Source organism: Ornithodoros turicata, chromosome 3 (genome assembly GCF_037126465.1).
Source record: "Ornithodoros turicata isolate Travis chromosome 3, ASM3712646v1, whole genome shotgun sequence".
NCBI lineage: Eukaryota > Metazoa > Arthropoda > Arachnida > Ixodida > Argasidae > Ornithodoros > Ornithodoros turicata.
The window spans coordinates 19,799,424-19,816,915 of NC_088203.1; the positions used below are offsets into that span (position 1 = coordinate 19,799,424).

At 43.3% G+C, this 17,492-nt stretch overlaps 1 protein-coding gene across 1 annotated transcript in view; it reads left to right on the forward strand.

Moving 5' to 3' along the window:
• LOC135388262 (plexin-B-like) overlaps positions 1-17,080 on the forward strand; it is a 394,287-nt gene extending 377,207 nt beyond the window's left edge. Inside the window, exons 25-38 of the mRNA XM_064617693.1 lie at positions 1-143; positions 225-355; positions 1,415-1,474; positions 1,560-1,634; positions 1,740-1,806; positions 3,822-3,968; positions 4,077-4,230; positions 4,394-4,555; positions 5,177-5,361; positions 9,606-9,766; positions 10,973-11,120; positions 12,908-13,048; positions 14,824-14,898; positions 15,933-17,080. Of these exons, the coding sequence (XP_064473763.1) occupies positions 1-143; positions 225-355; positions 1,415-1,474; positions 1,560-1,634; positions 1,740-1,806; positions 3,822-3,968; positions 4,077-4,230; positions 4,394-4,555; positions 5,177-5,361; positions 9,606-9,766; positions 10,973-11,120; positions 12,908-13,048; positions 14,824-14,898; positions 15,933-16,040 (1,757 nt within the window). The 3' untranslated portion in view covers positions 16,041-17,080. The remainder of the gene's footprint in view (positions 144-224; positions 356-1,414; positions 1,475-1,559; positions 1,635-1,739; positions 1,807-3,821; positions 3,969-4,076; positions 4,231-4,393; positions 4,556-5,176; positions 5,362-9,605; positions 9,767-10,972; positions 11,121-12,907; positions 13,049-14,823; positions 14,899-15,932) is intronic.
• The last annotated feature ends 412 nt before the right edge of the window (positions 17,081-17,492 follow it).

The window sequence follows — 17,492 nt, forward strand, 5'->3', positions numbered from 1 at the left end:
CTTTCGCTGAGCTCCAGACTGACATGACTGATCTCAACAACGACATTCAGTCGACTGGAATACCAACTCTGGACCACAAGACGTACATGGTGAAGGTGTTTTTCCCAGGAGTGCCAAATAGCCCAATCCTACAGGAAGTCAAAGTGAGTGCTATTTTCCTCTCCTTGACAAAAGGATGACAATCCCCGCTAGGTTCCACGGCAATATGTTCCGTTAATGCGCAGCAGATAAATGGGCCTTACAACAATTACGAAGTGGCTATGGCGAACTTCGAGCGTCTGATTCACAACAAGAGTTTCCTGCTGACCTTCATCGATACTCTAGAAAGCCAGAACAGTTTCAGCATCAGAGACAAGTGAGTAACGCCTATGTACATTGCTCGGAATAGAAAGATCCACTCCTTTTACAAGTTGCTGGGAGATTAGGTTTTTGTCATTAAGGACTCTGCTGTGTTCCTTTCGGTTCCTTGTCTCGGGTTACTCTTGCTATTACCATGTACCAGCTTGCTTGCGCGCTAGCCTTTTTGCCGTTGATTTGTGTTATCTCAATGGTACTTTCGGCTGGTCACACCCACCCTCTGAATTGGTGAGGACGAGCCTGACTCTCGCTTGAAATTCAAATCCAAGGGGAGGAAGCTCGTACAAAGCATGTTTGCTGCATTCAAGCGTGATAAAAAACCAAAAAGGCCCTGTGAGCTGCAGCTCTTTTCCAATCTACGCATTACGGTAACTGATCTTCTTTGGAGCAATTGCCGAAAACCGGTGATTCACGCTCTTTTGCGTGGTCTTAAATGTAAGAATGGTTGAACCGCTTCTTTTCTTAGCCGATTCGAATGACGCCAAAGATTTCGTCGACAGCAGATGCCAAAAAAGTTTGTGAGCAACAAGGCGAGAGAGTAGAACCCACACCGCAGTTGTCAAATGCGCTGACTTGCAGTCGGAGAGCCCTCCCTTCCGCAACGCCGAAACTGAATGGCTGCCACTATTGTTTGCCGATAAAAGACAGCATTAGCTCCGTTCTATCATCGTTCTATAATCACACGACAAAGAATAACGTGAGTCACAGGTGGCCTTTGGCAGAGGTGGTTCAATGGAGAAGACAAATAAACAAAACAAGATAGGTGCAGTTTGTGTGGTCTGAGCGCGCCACAGCGCGGCGGGTCAGAGGCAAGCGCTCAAAATAGCAGTAAGCCGTGATACAATGGCTGATCACTTTTAAACCTGAATGAGAAGGAAGGGCAAGCGAAACGTGTCCGAACGGGACGTGCACCGCGAACGTCCTCTAAATAGGTCGGAGGCGACTATTCGAAGATAACATCGGCTTCTGCACTTCGCACCCTCTAGTGTGACATTCCCTAAGTAGATATTGGGTACCAATCATTCGCATACCAACCATTGTGCACGTTCTCTTGCAGAGTTAATGTTGCATCGCTACTTATGATAATCCTGCTAGACAGGATGGAATATGCTACTGAGTAAGTGAGTCACAAGATGAATACAGTTCTTTTTCTAATAGTGCAAGAGTAGCAACTGCTAACATGTCTTGTGAAACCCGCACAGTATTCTGAAAGAGTTGCTTCTGCGCTTGGTCGAGAAATACGTTGGAACGAAACATCCTCAACTAATGCTAAGGAGGTAGGTTGCTCGCACGATCGAAACGTCTCTCTCTCTCTAGAATAATGTAAGCTTTTGTCGTGGATGTCGTTTATGATGAGCTTACAAACTTGCGTCATTTCCCAGAACCGAATCTGTCGTGGAGAAGATGCTGACAAACTGGATGGCTCTTTGCATGTACAGTTACATCAAGGTATGGCAAACCAAATGAGCTTTTTACAGTTAAGCGTGTATACTTTGGGGCTACGTCGTTCGCATACTGTCTTGTCCTTCGATTCCTTGAAGCACCTCCAGCTTTACTATGGCTCAAGGTTGAAACTAATGTGATAGATCAGTGATATATGACAGGAAAAACACCTCATTTTTAAAGCGAGGCCTTGTACATGCTTGGATTTAAGAATTGGACTCCAGACCGAACCTGTATGCCTTCGCCACTTAGGAACTCCACACTGATAATCCCATAGTAGTCCCACTCGTAGTGCCCCAAAGCCACACACTGTGAAGGAAGGCAGGTTTAAGAGGTTGTTCTCTTTGCGAAACTATTTGCCTTAGACGTGCCTATGCGAGCGTCCAACACTTCAGAATCTCTAGGCAACATTTATTCGCGTATCACGACTTAAGAATTATACATTAGAACAATGTTCTCTGGTGGTGCCATGAACGTGTCGAGTTTCAAATTCGCCAAAGTTCGCTAAATTCGAACTTTCGTTTGGAGAATTCGATAAGTTCGTCAACGTTCGAATTCAGTGCGCACGTGCGCGTATCGTTTATCGAATACGGAAACATATTTTCGCATCCAGAAGCTGTTATGTAGTGGTGTTACTTCTGAATAGCGTAGCTAGAAACATATTTCGGAAAGACGTCGGTTTACATCGTGGAGAGGGTGTTTCACCCTCGCTTACCCTCTCCCAAATGCACTACTAAAGGTACGATTTTGGCGACACACCCCTCTGGCTACGCCACTGTTATGTTTGTAATGTGACGCTGTAATTCTATTTAGTAAATCGAAGTGTCTTTATTTGACTTTCTGTAAGCCAGATGAAAAGCCTTGAAAATGCCTGTTATGCGCACGACCTAGCCATCTATGTTGCCATGAAAAAACGAACACGTTCCATTAAGCAGACGTCTTTTAAATTTTCCTATGCGTGCTGTGCATCGTTAACATTCTATTATAAACAAAATTGAATTATAAAAAAGCTATATCAATAACAATATTTCTAACTTTTGATTAGAAAGGTCAAACTGAGAACCTTGGCAAATTGACAGTTCGACAATTCAACAACAACAACAACAACATATATATTGTGATGATGAAGTGGGGAGGTTTTCCACTCTAGGAGTGGAACGCTACCCCATAGCTAGGGGTCTAATATGAGTGGTGACAATGATGAGTGATGACGATGAGAGATGACGGGAATGATCGAAGTGGCGATGACGATGCTGGACGTGATCGTGGTGGTGGGAGTGTCCGAGGGCGCAGAAGTTCGTCGAGTCTAGGAAATACCCTACAAAAGCTGACCCACAACCTCATATTCAGCGCACCCGTCATGCAGAACAGTGGAAGGTTTCCTCTTCTAGAACTAACTTTGGTAACCGGTTGCTGTCTCATGGTTGTCCTACCACTTTAAATGCCCTTACGCGTGCAGTGTACCACAACAACAGTTAATTTAAATGATGATCAGTGGGGAGTTTCGTCGCAAGTGGCGATACCCTACCACTTTGCTGGAAGTAATGTGATGAAAGGTAATATTGAATAGGAATATTCAGTTGCCTCACAGTGAGGCCATCTCATTGTCTCTCTCTCTCTCGGTCTTCATTAAGAACATTCTTTATGTAATGTGTTCAGCTTGTAATTTCATTAGTGTTGTTCTGAAAATTTTGTTTAGTGTACTTGTTCTCGCAACTAGTGTATAATGCGTGATTATGCCCTTGTCAAGCGGCTGTTTTGCTGCTTTTAGGCAATTATCGATATCGTAACTTGATATTGACGTAATAAAATTGATTGACCTCGCGAACTAGCGGGTTCGGATGCAAACCTGAGGTTCCCAAAAAGTTCGTGACGTCGCTCATTTTGTTTCCAGGATAAGCTAAACACTCCATGTTTTTATGACAGGAAATAAACCATAGCCAATTTTAAGCATCGTTGTTTCTACGTAATTACCTCCTGCTCAGAAACTGAGCACTGAGCAAACGTTTATCTCGTTTCAGGACTACGCCGGGAGGTCTCTGTTCTTGCTCTTCAGTGCGATTAAGCATCAAGTGGAGAAGGGGCCAGTGGATGCTATTACCCATGATGCGAGATATTCATTGTCCGAAGAACGCCTTCTTAGAGAACAGATAGATTATACCACTGTGGTGAGAAACCATTGCAATAATATCGGTAACACACTTGTCCCTGACATAAGGACCAGGTGTTGTACTCTGTATGAGTGCAACGCGAAATAACAGTGTGTTATATTGCAGACAATACAAGTAGTCCAAGAAGAGCAAGACGAGAAAGTATTTTGCAAAGTCAACGATTGTGATACTATCAGCCAAGTGAAGGCCAAGGTGCTAGATGCGTTGTACAAGAACACACCATGCTCTATGAGACCCCTAGCGTCAGAAGTGGACTTAGGTAATAGCTCTGTTCTGGTACCATGGCTGGTAATCATGGCTATTCAACGAATACTTTGCTACTATGCCGTTCACAGGCAATTCTGTTCATTGAAGCCGTGACAGGGAATATAAAATACTAGCGTTGCCACCTATTGATGCCAATTAAATTATGTTTGGTCCAGAATGGCGACACGGACGGGGTGGTCACCTGATCCTGCAAGATGAAGACCTAACTACGAAGCTCGTGCATGGGCGAAGGAGGATCAACACACTGACACATTACGGCATTCCTGATTCGGCTATCATGAGCTTGGTTACTAAAAAGAAGAGATATGGCTCGAATGGTACGTCTTGAATGTGGTTGGTTGGCAGTTCCAGGGTTATTCACTGAAGGACTCCAAGCTTATTTATAGGGTTACGTTCGCAGAGTTAACTCCGCAACACTGTCAGTGCCCTTACCGTACTATTCTGGAAGACACATTTTGTAACCTGGTATCGATCATATCTTTCTGGAATCCCGATTGTGCTTCTGTTGTGTGCATCTGTGGTGTAGACATACAATGCACAATGGGTGCATTGCTTTGCGTTATCATTTGCTTCCGTGTGTTGCAATCGTTTACTTTCTTGCTTCTGGTGATTATTAGCCTTTTGGCTCACTAATACTGGACAGTGTCTTCATAGAGAGTCGATCTCGTCTGTAGCCGAGGCATAGAATTTCTAACTGCCGAAGCTCTGACGAGCAAAAACGTAAGTAGACATGTGTGTGTTCTCAAACGTTGCGGTTACAAGAAAAGAACGGCTGTTTCGACTGGAAGTGCACATAATTGGACATTGTGGTTGCAAAAGCAATAGTGGTATTGCTATAATGTGTGCACGGCGGTGTATTTGCTTCACAGTACTTAAGATGTTGTCAGTGGTTTAATTTGTATCCCCAACTCACAAGCAATATACCTTTTCTCTATCAGGGACTACTGTGTATGGCCCTGTAAGCCCACTATCAGTTCGGAACAACAACTATGAGAATCATTATGGAACCGGTGTCAGGTACTGGCATCTCGTAAAGCTCGTCGATGAACATCAAGACTCTCAACAGGACCAGAGGCACAAGGCCATACCAGAAATATTCCTTACGAGGTTGCTTTCAACAAAGGTTAGCAGACTTTACAGAGTAGAAGAAAATACTGTCATTTTTTTCTGGTTAGCAAGTGGAAGGCACACGGTGAAAAGCTGCACGGAACATTTCCCTTTGTCTTTTTCCACGAGCAAACCAAGAGTCCTTTACAGAAATGCAGTCACCAGATACTTTATCGAACTTACAAAAGCCATAGAATCGGTCGGATATATCGAGCAGTCAGAATTTTTGGTCAGCGGTGACTTCTCTTGGATACTTCCAATGATCCAATAGATCATTGATCTGTCCAAATTGATCCAATCTAATTTGTAGGTCCAATAATGTTGTGCACCCGTATGGTGATCTGTGGTCACAGCATTTTCGGCTAATTTGCGCAATTCTGATTAACCGGCTGACATATTACTGTTCTTTGCTTTTTGCTGTCCGCAACCTTCAATTCTTAAAGGGACCGAAAAGTGAATATAAACCTATCGAAACTTTATGTTCAGCGAAAAGCTTGAACCTTCAAAAATTCAAATGTCAAAGAACTCCGCTGAAATCGCTGTAGTTTTTCTGTAATCGAATTTTCCATAATCGCATGTCCAGGGACCTAGTAGGAAACCGAGCAGTCTGTCAACAATGGCATGACCCCGCGCCATCTGTCGAGGACGCGTGTAATACGCGCACTTCCGGGCGCTAATCCGGCGAAAACGAAAATGGCAGTGGGCATTTACGTCGAGAATGTCGAGCCTCTTGGACATAAGTGCGCTGGAATTCCGCATTCGAGAACTGTCACTCACACAGAACTGTCGTTCGTGCGTTAGCGTGCCGGAAAGTGTGTTCTTCGCAGCAGAAGATTCCTCGTCCAGAGATTAATCGGAGTCACGTTCGTCCTCAGCAGTAGCTCACCGTGCCGTGAACATGGACTGCTTTGTGAAATTTCCATGTATCAGGGAGAAGCACTTACGTAAGCCGAAACAAGCGCTGTTTTTTCGTCGTGCAGGTGTTCATGTGTGAAATGCAAACCGACGGATACTACGGTGGATACTACGGTTTTTGCTGCCGAGAGGTAGAGAATGCGTGTGAAAAGCAGACAGACGATTGCATCAGAACTAACGAATATTTCGAAATACTGTGCCTTGACACCGAAGTACCGCCAGTGTCTTTTACATACATCCGAGAAACCGAAGAGCATGGCACACGGCAGCGCCATGTGGTCTTTACGCGCTACTTGAACGGCAAACTGGACGGAAAACCCTTATTTCTGCAGGAAGTTCCGTTATACCACCCGTTGGCGATTCACAAGGATATGGGATGCTCCGTGAAAATACAATAGAAAATACTCCACTGGATCTCGATCGGCGTCATGCATGCTATTAGGGATGCTTTCCCATCAGTGCGCCGACCTGTAGAAATGTTGTCAGCACATTTTCATTTCTTGTTTGCTGCAAGTTTTTCTCATTGCTTTTTCTTTGCTGTCGCAGCATATTATAATTACTAGTTTGTACCTGGAGGGTTAAGTAACCTGTCGCCATAGATGTATTTGTAGGCTATACTCATGTCTCACTTGTATATGTGAGGAGTAAGTAAGAGAATTTTCATCAGTGTCATTCAGCTGAACTGTGTTCATAACCTTTTACTATACTTCTAAGTGACCACGTTTCCAAATGTCAACTAATAATTGAACCAAGATTGGGATTTAACACTTAATTAACTCTGTTTTGCTAAACGGAGTACTTGTAACTGATTCATTATCACGCCGCCAACTAACATTTGTAAAGAAGGACTTGAGGGCTGACTTCAACTATTAATAACACTTGATCTGGGTTCAAAGTTAACAATGCACCATTGGTGTGCATAGTACTCCAAAATGGCTAAATAATTTATTGCATAAGTTCTCTGTTACTGTAATTGAGATGTACTTTTGTAAAGTACTTTTGACAGCCCTGCAAATTGAAACTGGCTTCAGTGTACACTACAAATGCATCGTAACATTTAATTGAAATATAATGTAAGAGCAGTAGCAACGTTTTCCAATTCAAACTATATCTTTCTTTTTTATTGTCCAGGGATTTAGGAAATAGAGTAGGACTTCCTGCCCTCTGATGTTTTGACTGACTTGAACGTACAGTTGTAAAACCTACAACAAAATAAACAAGAGAAGTATAAACAGTTTCGTCTTTCCCTTTTGAATTTAACAAGCTAGTTATATTTTACCATTTGTTCACTTTTGTATTCTCTGTTGGTGAAAAGATTACAGGAAAAATGATGCTGCAGATCAAACAATGACCTGTCATCTTGATGAAGATCAGAACATTTCTTCAGGCATGCTAAGTGAGACAAAAGAAATGAACAATGAAGGTTGTACAAAAACAGCAAATCTCCGTCGACTAAAACTTTATATATGTGGATGTTACCACATCGTGTAGTTTCCACCCAAAAGTAGGACTAGGCAAGGTTGTTTGGAAGGTTGTTGGGATGTTGATGTGCTATACCGTTAGAGCACATCAATATAGATGAGGGGCAAACACAGTAGACAGCGTAATGGCTGCAAACTCAAGTGAAGATTTATTCAACAGAACAAGAAACCGAAAGCATGAGCAGAGAAAGGCAGTGCCCATGCAGTATATGGTGAACCATATTCATTTCTGAGAAGGTAGGATCGGAAGAGCAATAAAGAGAAATGACAGTTGCGTCCGAGATAGGGGAACTCTGCAAATTTTGGGACCAATATGATGTGGTAACCTTGCATGGCTCGCTGCAGCTCTGACACACATTGAACAATTCCAGTAGTTGCGGCTTCAAAGACAATGAACGTTTGCTGTTGCACTGGGTATTCAAGTGTAGAGGATGCATCTCTAGAAAATTAATTAGCGTTCCTTGGTCATAAAGTCATAACTCCATCTCAACAGGAATGTTTCTCGTACCCTTCAAACAAGCTAGTAGTTCTCATCGGTTTCTTCTCCTCTTGTTGGCGTCATACTAATGTTCTGCACCTGTCCAAAGACTAAAAAAAATGTCACAAAGTCTGCAACACATAACAAATCTAGTGCTTCCATCTGTGGACTTTTCATACCTGCTTTCAGTTATTTCTGTCATGCCAACTTGAGTGCCTGGATCACACAAACGAAGCAGTCTTGCGCCACTTCAACACTGGAAGGCCCCTAAAATTAAATTTGTTGATGTTGACAAAGTAGAGTACGGGACAAGTAGGATAACATAAGTTAAATGGAATACGTCGTCGCTATCTTATAACTTATACGTGTGTGACGCCTGTACATACCTAAGACGTTGTGTTGAACTCGTCACCTCGGTGAAGCAAAATCACTGGGTACTGAGCATCAGTGTGCTTCGGACGTCTTCGCAATTCGCCTTCTCCGGCATCTTCGTAGTCATCGGCAGCAACATGAGCTCAGCACATACCACACGACTGCTACATCTAATAACCGAGTGCTTTGAATCACATTCGTTTTCGCGCACTCTCCTGTTGAATCTTATGGTAGAAACGCCTGCCGCCGATAGTGAACGAACATGATTTTTGCATCCTCGAACACCAAAACCACACCGGGCATATGTAGGTCTCTCGAATAATTGACACAACAACCACGAACATGTCATTCACTTCTCTTCGCGCGACCAACACGACCGCCCACGACGTAAACAATAAACGCGATAACACCGACGGCCTTGCAGATGGCGCGGCGTATCGTAGCTCGTAGCGGCGAAGTAGCTGAATGCTTTATTAACGTATAAACTATGGAAGTGAGCGTCATTTTTAAAATAGTGTTTAGCTGTAAGATAATGTGCGCCAGCTTCGTTCTCTACAAAATAAGCTCTCACGTGGTAAGGGTTGACCAATCCCTGGGAGCCCTGGACCTGAAACCCAAGTTGCTCTTTTTCGCCGTTCGCTGGCAGCACCGTCCATCATCCGGCAATCTTCAAAATATTTATACGTAAAAAATATGCCGAATTGAGAAGTAATGCTTTCTGTGTCTTATCAAACAACGATGTTGTGCACGACAGTGGGCAAAAATATGGGGGTTATTTTTCACTTTTCGGTCCCTTTAAGACTCACAGGAGTGGCAGTGTTTCTAGCCGCTGAACGATATAATGTTGCAGCGATAGCTGATTAGCGATACGAGAAGAGAGTGATTGTACATATCTGCGTGTGTGATGTATACTCGACAAAAAAAGAAAAAAAAAAGAAAGCAGAAATCGGCTGAGAATCTAAAGCCCGATTGTGTCTACGTGACCCTAAGTTTTGTACCTCACCTCCTTTTTAGGGTACCATACAGAAATTCGTCGATGACTTCCTACACACAATACTGACGGTGACAGACGTGCTCCCGTGCGCCGTCAAGTGGCTCTTCGATATCTTAGACGACGCAGCTGCCAAGAACGGTCTCACAGACCCTGAAGTGCCCCACGCTTGGAAAAGCAACAGGTGGGTCCCACATCCAGTCATTACGAATAATGTAACACGTAGTAAACATCATCACACATTGTCTGTAGTGAACAGGTTTAAGGCCTGTTCCAACATATAGCTAAAATAGCGTGCAAAAACAGCGCCCACTGTTATCGGACGGTTCACACTTGCAATGCGGCGCTAGTGCTATAATTTAGCGGTGTTTTAGCGGTAAGTTCGGTGGTCGATCATGACACCTCCGGTGTTCAACAGCATGCGGACGAACAAATTCAATCAACTGACTGAAGGAAACATTACCAGACATCTTGGATGACAGACTCGCCGGTTCCAATGCGGTTGCCGTGCCGTGAAATCCGGAAGCAAAACAACTCCACGACTTTCGCGTCGTCATCGCTGAAGGGCTGAATATTAGCGCTGAATAAGGGCGTCATCGCTGAATATTAGCGCTGAACAAGTTGACACGAGCTCAACTCCGGCAAGCGCTAATTTTTAGCGAATTGGAGCGAGGAGGAAATATTGCACTATTTTCTAGCGCTATATAGCAAATCGCTATATGTCGGAACAGGCCTCTGACCTCAGCTTTGGTGCCTATCTGTTTTCTATTAACTGCTGCGTCTACAGAATAGCCTAGATATCCACCTTATGGTGCAGCTGAACGCCTTTAGCCTTTGTAGCTTCTCAAGACGAGTTATTTTGTTTTTCATTCAACCCAGGGAATGTAGGACAAGCAGCTGGATTTACGATTGTGCGTTGCAGAGCGATATTTAATTCACTCCTAGCCTGTGAGATGGCGCCACGTGGTGACGCAAGGCATGACGATCAAGCTGTGCGTTTTATAACTTGATATTTTGTAGTGCAGCATAAGAACGGGGAATTGGACATACAAGATCCAAGTATTCAAATGTTCCAGAACGATTTTTGCTTTGAAAGCTAGGATGTAAAAAAAATTCACATGCCCCTTTTAGTATTTCAGTGGTATGCTTCGCAGTTTGAGTGCCAAATTTTCGTCATTCTTCGGTACTTCCATCCCGTCCTCATAGATTTCGAATTGGGAAAATGATAGCCTGTTACATCCTTCACAGTGAGATTTTGAAAACCTATCGAACAATATCGTCAAAATCGCCCCGCTATTTATCACGAGGCAATGCAAAGTTTATCATGTAGGAAACACATGGGGCTGCGCAGGTGGTATCCTCTATTGCATCCGTTGTCTTTGTATTGCAGCCTTCCTCTTAGGTTCTGGGTAAACCTTGTGAAGAACCCAGATTTCATTTTCGACATTGAGAAAACGCCTATCTTGGATTCCTGCCTTTCTGTCATAGCACAGACATTCATGGACGCATGCTCCACGACAGAACATCGTCTTGGAAAGGTAACTAATTCGAAGTATGATTCCTTGCTCGTGGAGAGTAGGCGCGAAAAAGTGTAGCAAAGTCACGTGCCGTGTAAGCCGTTCATACTGAACCTCACAGAAAGTGCAGAACCCATTTACTAAAAGCAATATTGCTGCCGAACTACATGAAGGGCGCATTGCCATCATCATCACTTTATACAAAGCACACTGGATATCTGGAAACATGTGAATAGTGTATGGTTTACCTTGCATGTTTGGTGTCGATGCTTAGTTGATCACGTTCGTTATTTTTATGTACTTTAGAACACTTTAGGGAGTCCAAGAACAAGCACACTCGAGGCCTACCATAAAAATACAGTATTCTGAAGTAATATTCAGTGGATGTGATGGCTGTACTGGGCATGAAAGTAAACTGAAAACAGAAAGTTCGGTACCACAATAATATCAACACAATGAAAGTGTTTTGGGAACCAATACACACTATATTGTGTTATTGACTTTGATACGAGGTTTTCTCACTGTGTGAATTAAATAGCTATTCGATTCATCATTATAGCATCAAATTAAACCTGTTGAAATGATGCAACTATCAAAATATTAATCCTAAAAGAAACTGACATTCTGCACCACCCATGGTATAGCTACAGACTTGTCTCGGCCTACATGAAAGGCATTCACTATGTGCAGAAATAAGGACCTTTCATGCCATGAAACACGATTATATTCGACATATTATTGACACCTGTGTGACATCCAGTTTCTGTAATACGTGTCGTATACATGAGGTACGAGAAAGTGTGTCCCCATGCACCAACGCTCTGCCCTCAAAGCTCTTTTGACCTTTGGACACCATAAGACTTCGATCCTTTTTGTGAATGGGCTCATTATTTCATTCCCCACGTCCCCACCAGCAAGGGGGTAGAGCATCGGCCCTGGCGATGAAAGTCCCCATTCACCATCTCCAATAATAATGTTGTTGTTGTCTTCATGCAAAAGAATACAGATATGCCTCATGTTTTCACAGACAATCTGCGAAACAATCTAGGACGATATCGCGTCTTACAAGTCACATATGAACTTCCTAGCTAGAAATCTCATATCATGTCTTGTATGTATCGTATCTGTTTTGTTTGTCTCATATATTTTCTTCCAAGATTCTTATGTGTCCTGACATGTTGACCTTTTCAACAGAGTAGGAGAAATTTTCCCTGCCCTCATTATCACCGTTGAACAGAACACCCCTGAATTGGCCTAGAGTGTGTACAGCCTAGAGTGTGTACATGTGAAGACGTATACACTTGCGTACTAAGTTAGAAACGATTTTTTAATATTTCATTTTTACTTTTCTGTCGGAATCAGCACCTATTTTAGCTCACAGCACTGAGCTCATTGAGCTCACCGAGCTAACAGCACTGAATTACTGAATCCACTGATTCGGTGTTCAGTACTGATTTCCTGAATCCAACAGCCCAGTCTAGTAATCATCTAGAAGCATGCCCTTTATTGTGACAGATATGTGTAACAAGAGTACTGGCAGAAGTACGAAAATGTCTACTACTGGTCTCGCTACGAGGTGCCCAATGCACAAGTGTACATTAGGCTCATCAACAAACTCGTATCATGGGGACAACACTGAATTATTGCCAGCATAAGTTACAGAAAAGCAATGCAAGATCTGTGTCAACATCTACATGTAGCGTTTCATAGCGTTACATCTAGCGTTATTTCATCCACTGATGTCGCAATGATCACATTGTGTTCGAGGATAAACCAAAACTTACACATGGTTTATAACGGTTTTGCAGGACTCGCCATCCAACAAATTGCTTTTCGCCAGAGACATCCCATCGTACCGAGAGATGGTCTGCAAATTTTACCAGGACGTCGCGAACCTACGTGCTGTCACTGATCAGGAGATGGCAACCGCAATGCGAGCTCTATCACTAGTAAGTGTTGTGGCATTTCTGCGTGCATACCGCCAGGTTAACCGCAAAGCGACTCAACTGGGCGAGGTGTAGGCGGAGGAGAGCGATGAGGAGAGCGCGCGCCAAGAAGATATCGAAGAAGAAATGCCAAGACTATCCGAACACACGCTGGGAGTGACGTTGGAACGATTGTTTAGAAAACGCGAAGGAGGGCGCTCAAAGCGATGCTGTATAGCAGACGAGCAGCGGAAGAAAAAATATTGTGCGGCGAACGGACAGAACTTTCCCGAGGCACCTGGTATGCACAAGAATAAGTGACGCAAAGCTGAGAGTGCCACTAGAGTTGCCAGGCTAAATTCCGGAAGAGTCGCCATCTGATCCAGAGAAAGTTGCCAAAAGCAGCCAATTTTCTGAGTATGTAACCAATTGTGAAGCCAGTGGGTAGGCGTCGCATCACGTGGAACCAGTGAAGCTCGTGTAAGGTAACTGTACCACTAATGCAGAACTGCTATTGGTACTGGAATACACAGGATACACGTCGACAAATCTTTGGGGTCGAGTTCTTGAGATGCACGATGTGTTCAGAACAATAATAAAAAAATAAAACAAGGCCAGGATTGTGTCGACATGATTTAAGTTCAACGAGAGACATGACCAGAGGACGGAACATAACCAGCCTACTGACACTTCCTGCCCAACGAGGCAGCCACTGACAATTGGTATTATGATAAGTCGCGTGTTTACGTCACGAGAGAACAATGTTCATGAGCGACGCTACAACACAGTGTCAGTGGATTCACCCACAGTGGGATCCTTAAGGAAGTGCTGAAGCCTTGGCACGTAAAGAAAACAGTCTACAACACATCGTACAGACTAGGGACTAAGGAATGCGCGCACTGTATGCACTTCGGCACTAATTATGTCGCCACGATAAAAAAAAAAGGCCCAATATAAGTACACCGATTGCTCAAATGTAGTAAAAGTCTCAAGAAGTATCCGCAAGGTGGCCAGCAAATAGGCAAGTCGCCTTTGCCCAAATTTCGGCAACACGACAGTCAGAAAGTAGACAGTTAACCGCAAAGTAAGCAAATCTGGCAACCCGTGCGCTTAACTAACTTTGACGTGGATCTTCTCGCTCTCACGTTTCCGACGAGATCGCGCCCCATAAAGTCGCTCATGCAGATACCCCGAGACGTTTGCAAAGGAAGATAATAGGGAGTTTTAGGAGAACGTAGAAGTGTCACGATAACATTTCCGAAGACGTGATAGGCCAATCGCCTGATTCCTTTGGAGTGGCTGACGTCACGTTGTTGATATCTGATTGACTGACAGGGATACGGAGTCGGAATCAGAGAGCGCTTACGGTTCTCTAAAACTCCCTAATATGACCGAAAGATTGGTGGGTTAGATCCACGTTCAGCATGACACTCCATACCGAGGTGCCTTCAAATATGTTTCTTATATATCATGAATCACTTTCATTGTGGAAGCATGCAAAGAGACTAAGTGCATAACATACTACATTTGTGCCAGAACATCTACGCAAGTATTGGGTGGGTCACTCGCTCGACCCCCCCCCCCCCCCCCCTAGGCAAGATGAGAAAGCCCTCGTAATTGACATCACAGTTAATGGTACCTTCAGCTCTCAGGATACTATCCAGTAGGACAGAAATGGGCACAGCTTCATCAGACAGATGACATGGCAGATGACAACCCAAGTTCCTGTGCATAAAATATAGTCACCATGAGTTGCTCTCCATTCCTTGGAATTGTAACTTTCACTTTCCGTGTTGTAGGCACATTCTGGAGAAGTGGACACATTAAATGCCTTAAAAGAGCTCTACATTTACGTCACCAAATATAACGATCAGGTAATTATAGTTGTGTACTTCCTTTTTGTATGACACTCTTGTGACTTTGATATTGCGTGAAAAGCGCGCCTAACCATAGACAGTGTGTCTAACAGTGAATAGACGACCTGCCACGATGTGCTGTGTAAAGGCCACGCGTGTCGTAGGCCATACCTGAACATATTGATATGCACATAGATACATGAGTCATTGCACATGTGTCATTGTAGCTGAACAATATCAGACGTAGGCAGTTTGGAAGATATTGCACCTTCAGTTATGACTACTATACTCCAGCATAACGTCAGGTCTTTCCTCTTTTGTACATCGATTGCATTTCATTTCTCGCTTCGTATGTACAGCAGTGCCCTTTACAACTGCCAAACAGAGAAACAGAAACTACATTATGAATTCAGTAAATGTAAAGTATTTACAAGTGTAAAAGCTGTAGAGACACACGACCTGCCACGATGTGCTGTGTAAAGGCCACGCGTGTCGTAGGCCATACCTGAACATATTGATATGCACATAGATACATGAGTCATTGCACATGTGTCATTGTAGCTGAACAATATCAGACGTAGGCAGTTTGGAAGATATTGCACCTTCAGTTATGACTACTATACTCCAGCATAACGTCAGGTCTTTCCTCTTTTGTACATCGATTGCATTTCATTTCTCGCTTCGTATGTACAGCAGTGCCCTTTACAACTGCCAAACAGAGAAACAGAAACTACATTATGAATTCAGTAAATGTAAAGTATTTACAAGTGTAAAAGCTGTAGAGACACACGTACTGCATATTGCGCTGTCGTTCAGTTATGTTGAGCCAACATCAGTTGTTTCTGTGGCAGCGACATTCCACATGGCTTACTAAAGATCTCGCACAAAGTCCATTGCATATTCTCTTAATTTAAATTATTTAATGCTTCGATGAATTAATAGGTACCTGCTGCTGTATTGGCTGCTTACTACGAGTATGTTATTCTGTTGCGACTATAAGCATAAAGCAATTAAAACTGTTGATTTCATTTTTGTTTTATATCGCACTGCAGATCTTTGAAGCGCTCGAAGATGATGAAGACTGTCAACAGCTGGAATTGGCCCAGCACCTGGAAACAGTGGCGTGCACACTGAGTGGTGAACGGACGTCTCTGTGCTGAAGCACTTGAACAGCATATGTGCTTGTACTTGAAGCATTCATATGTGCCGGTCTCTCCTTCTCATCATGTGATAAATTGCAGCGGAGGTACTGGCATCATAGGAACAAACTTCGCTGTGCTTTCCGAGTGTACGGAATTTTCATTCAGGAAAGGAAAAAAAAAAGACAGTATGAGTCAATGCATAGTTGCTGGAAGTCCGAGATCAAGTTTGGGATAATTGTGAAGATGCGTGTTGACACAGCGTGATAGTATTATTTTGTGAATATGTCTGAAACCACAATGGTGCCTCAAGTGTTTCTATGACAGCACGTGGACATTACGGCGCTAGACGGGTGTAGAGTTTCGGCCGTTCGTGTTCTCTACTAGTCTCGATGTGTTGCACAGGCGTGGAAACAGCCATACATCATACACTTGTACAAACTTGTAGCTTACTTGTATAGGAGTCGTTGCATCTCAAAGAATCCATTGCAAAAGTCAAGGTGCGAACTGCGTAGTTGACATTGAAGGACAACACTTTCTGCTACAGTTATCATCGTTCAGGAAAGCGTCAGGGCATATTTATGTTAATTCTACCAAGTTTCTGACGAATTGCGTGTGCAGACGAGTGTCGCGATGGATTTGGAAATACGTGGGCTGACTTCAAGTTCTGCAGCACGTACAGGATTAAGTCTTTTTTATATCTTAAGACCTAATGCTTTTCCCTCATGTTGTCTGCCGTTCAGTACCTACATTTGGTTTGATAGTCTCGCATATGGATTGTATTGTCGAATGATCCCCATTGCAGTGCGTGTTCGTACACAAACAAAACTAGTCGAAGTCGCCTGCTTGTATACTCGTTGTTGTCGATTTTGTTAGAATTTGATGCAAAAGCGTGTGAATAAGACCTCACTTCTGGGAAGCGTTTATTTATTTTGTAGAAACATTTCTCCATACTAGTCATACATATTGATAGGTGTTGCCCGTGTACAGTTTCATGCAGCCTGTATATGATGCCCTTGTGATATTGCCTACTTCTAATATATCATACTTTTGCAGAATAATGGTGTTTCATTGCTCAGGCAGGCGTAAGCAACCTCAAGCTGTAGAAATCGTACAAACTTTGTACACTCATGTCGGTTGACATGACCAGCTCCATAACAGGGTCTTGTGTAGAGTGTGTGCAGCCTATGCATCTGGAACTGCTGGTAGCCTTTTTTAAAACAAATCTCAGCAGCTACAGTATGGCAGGTGGCGAAGTGCTTGGTGCATCAACATGACATGTAGCTGAACTGTATCCAGGTATTTGTCGAAGGTTGCCGTGCATACCTTGATGTCGATGTGTGTTTATCATGATTTTTTTTTACATCAATGCAGATATGATGCTAGGCTTAGTGAAATAATTAAGATACACGTGTCACGCTTCATCAGTGATCCAGAAATTTTTGTGTATAGGCAAATTCAGACATTTCGTAA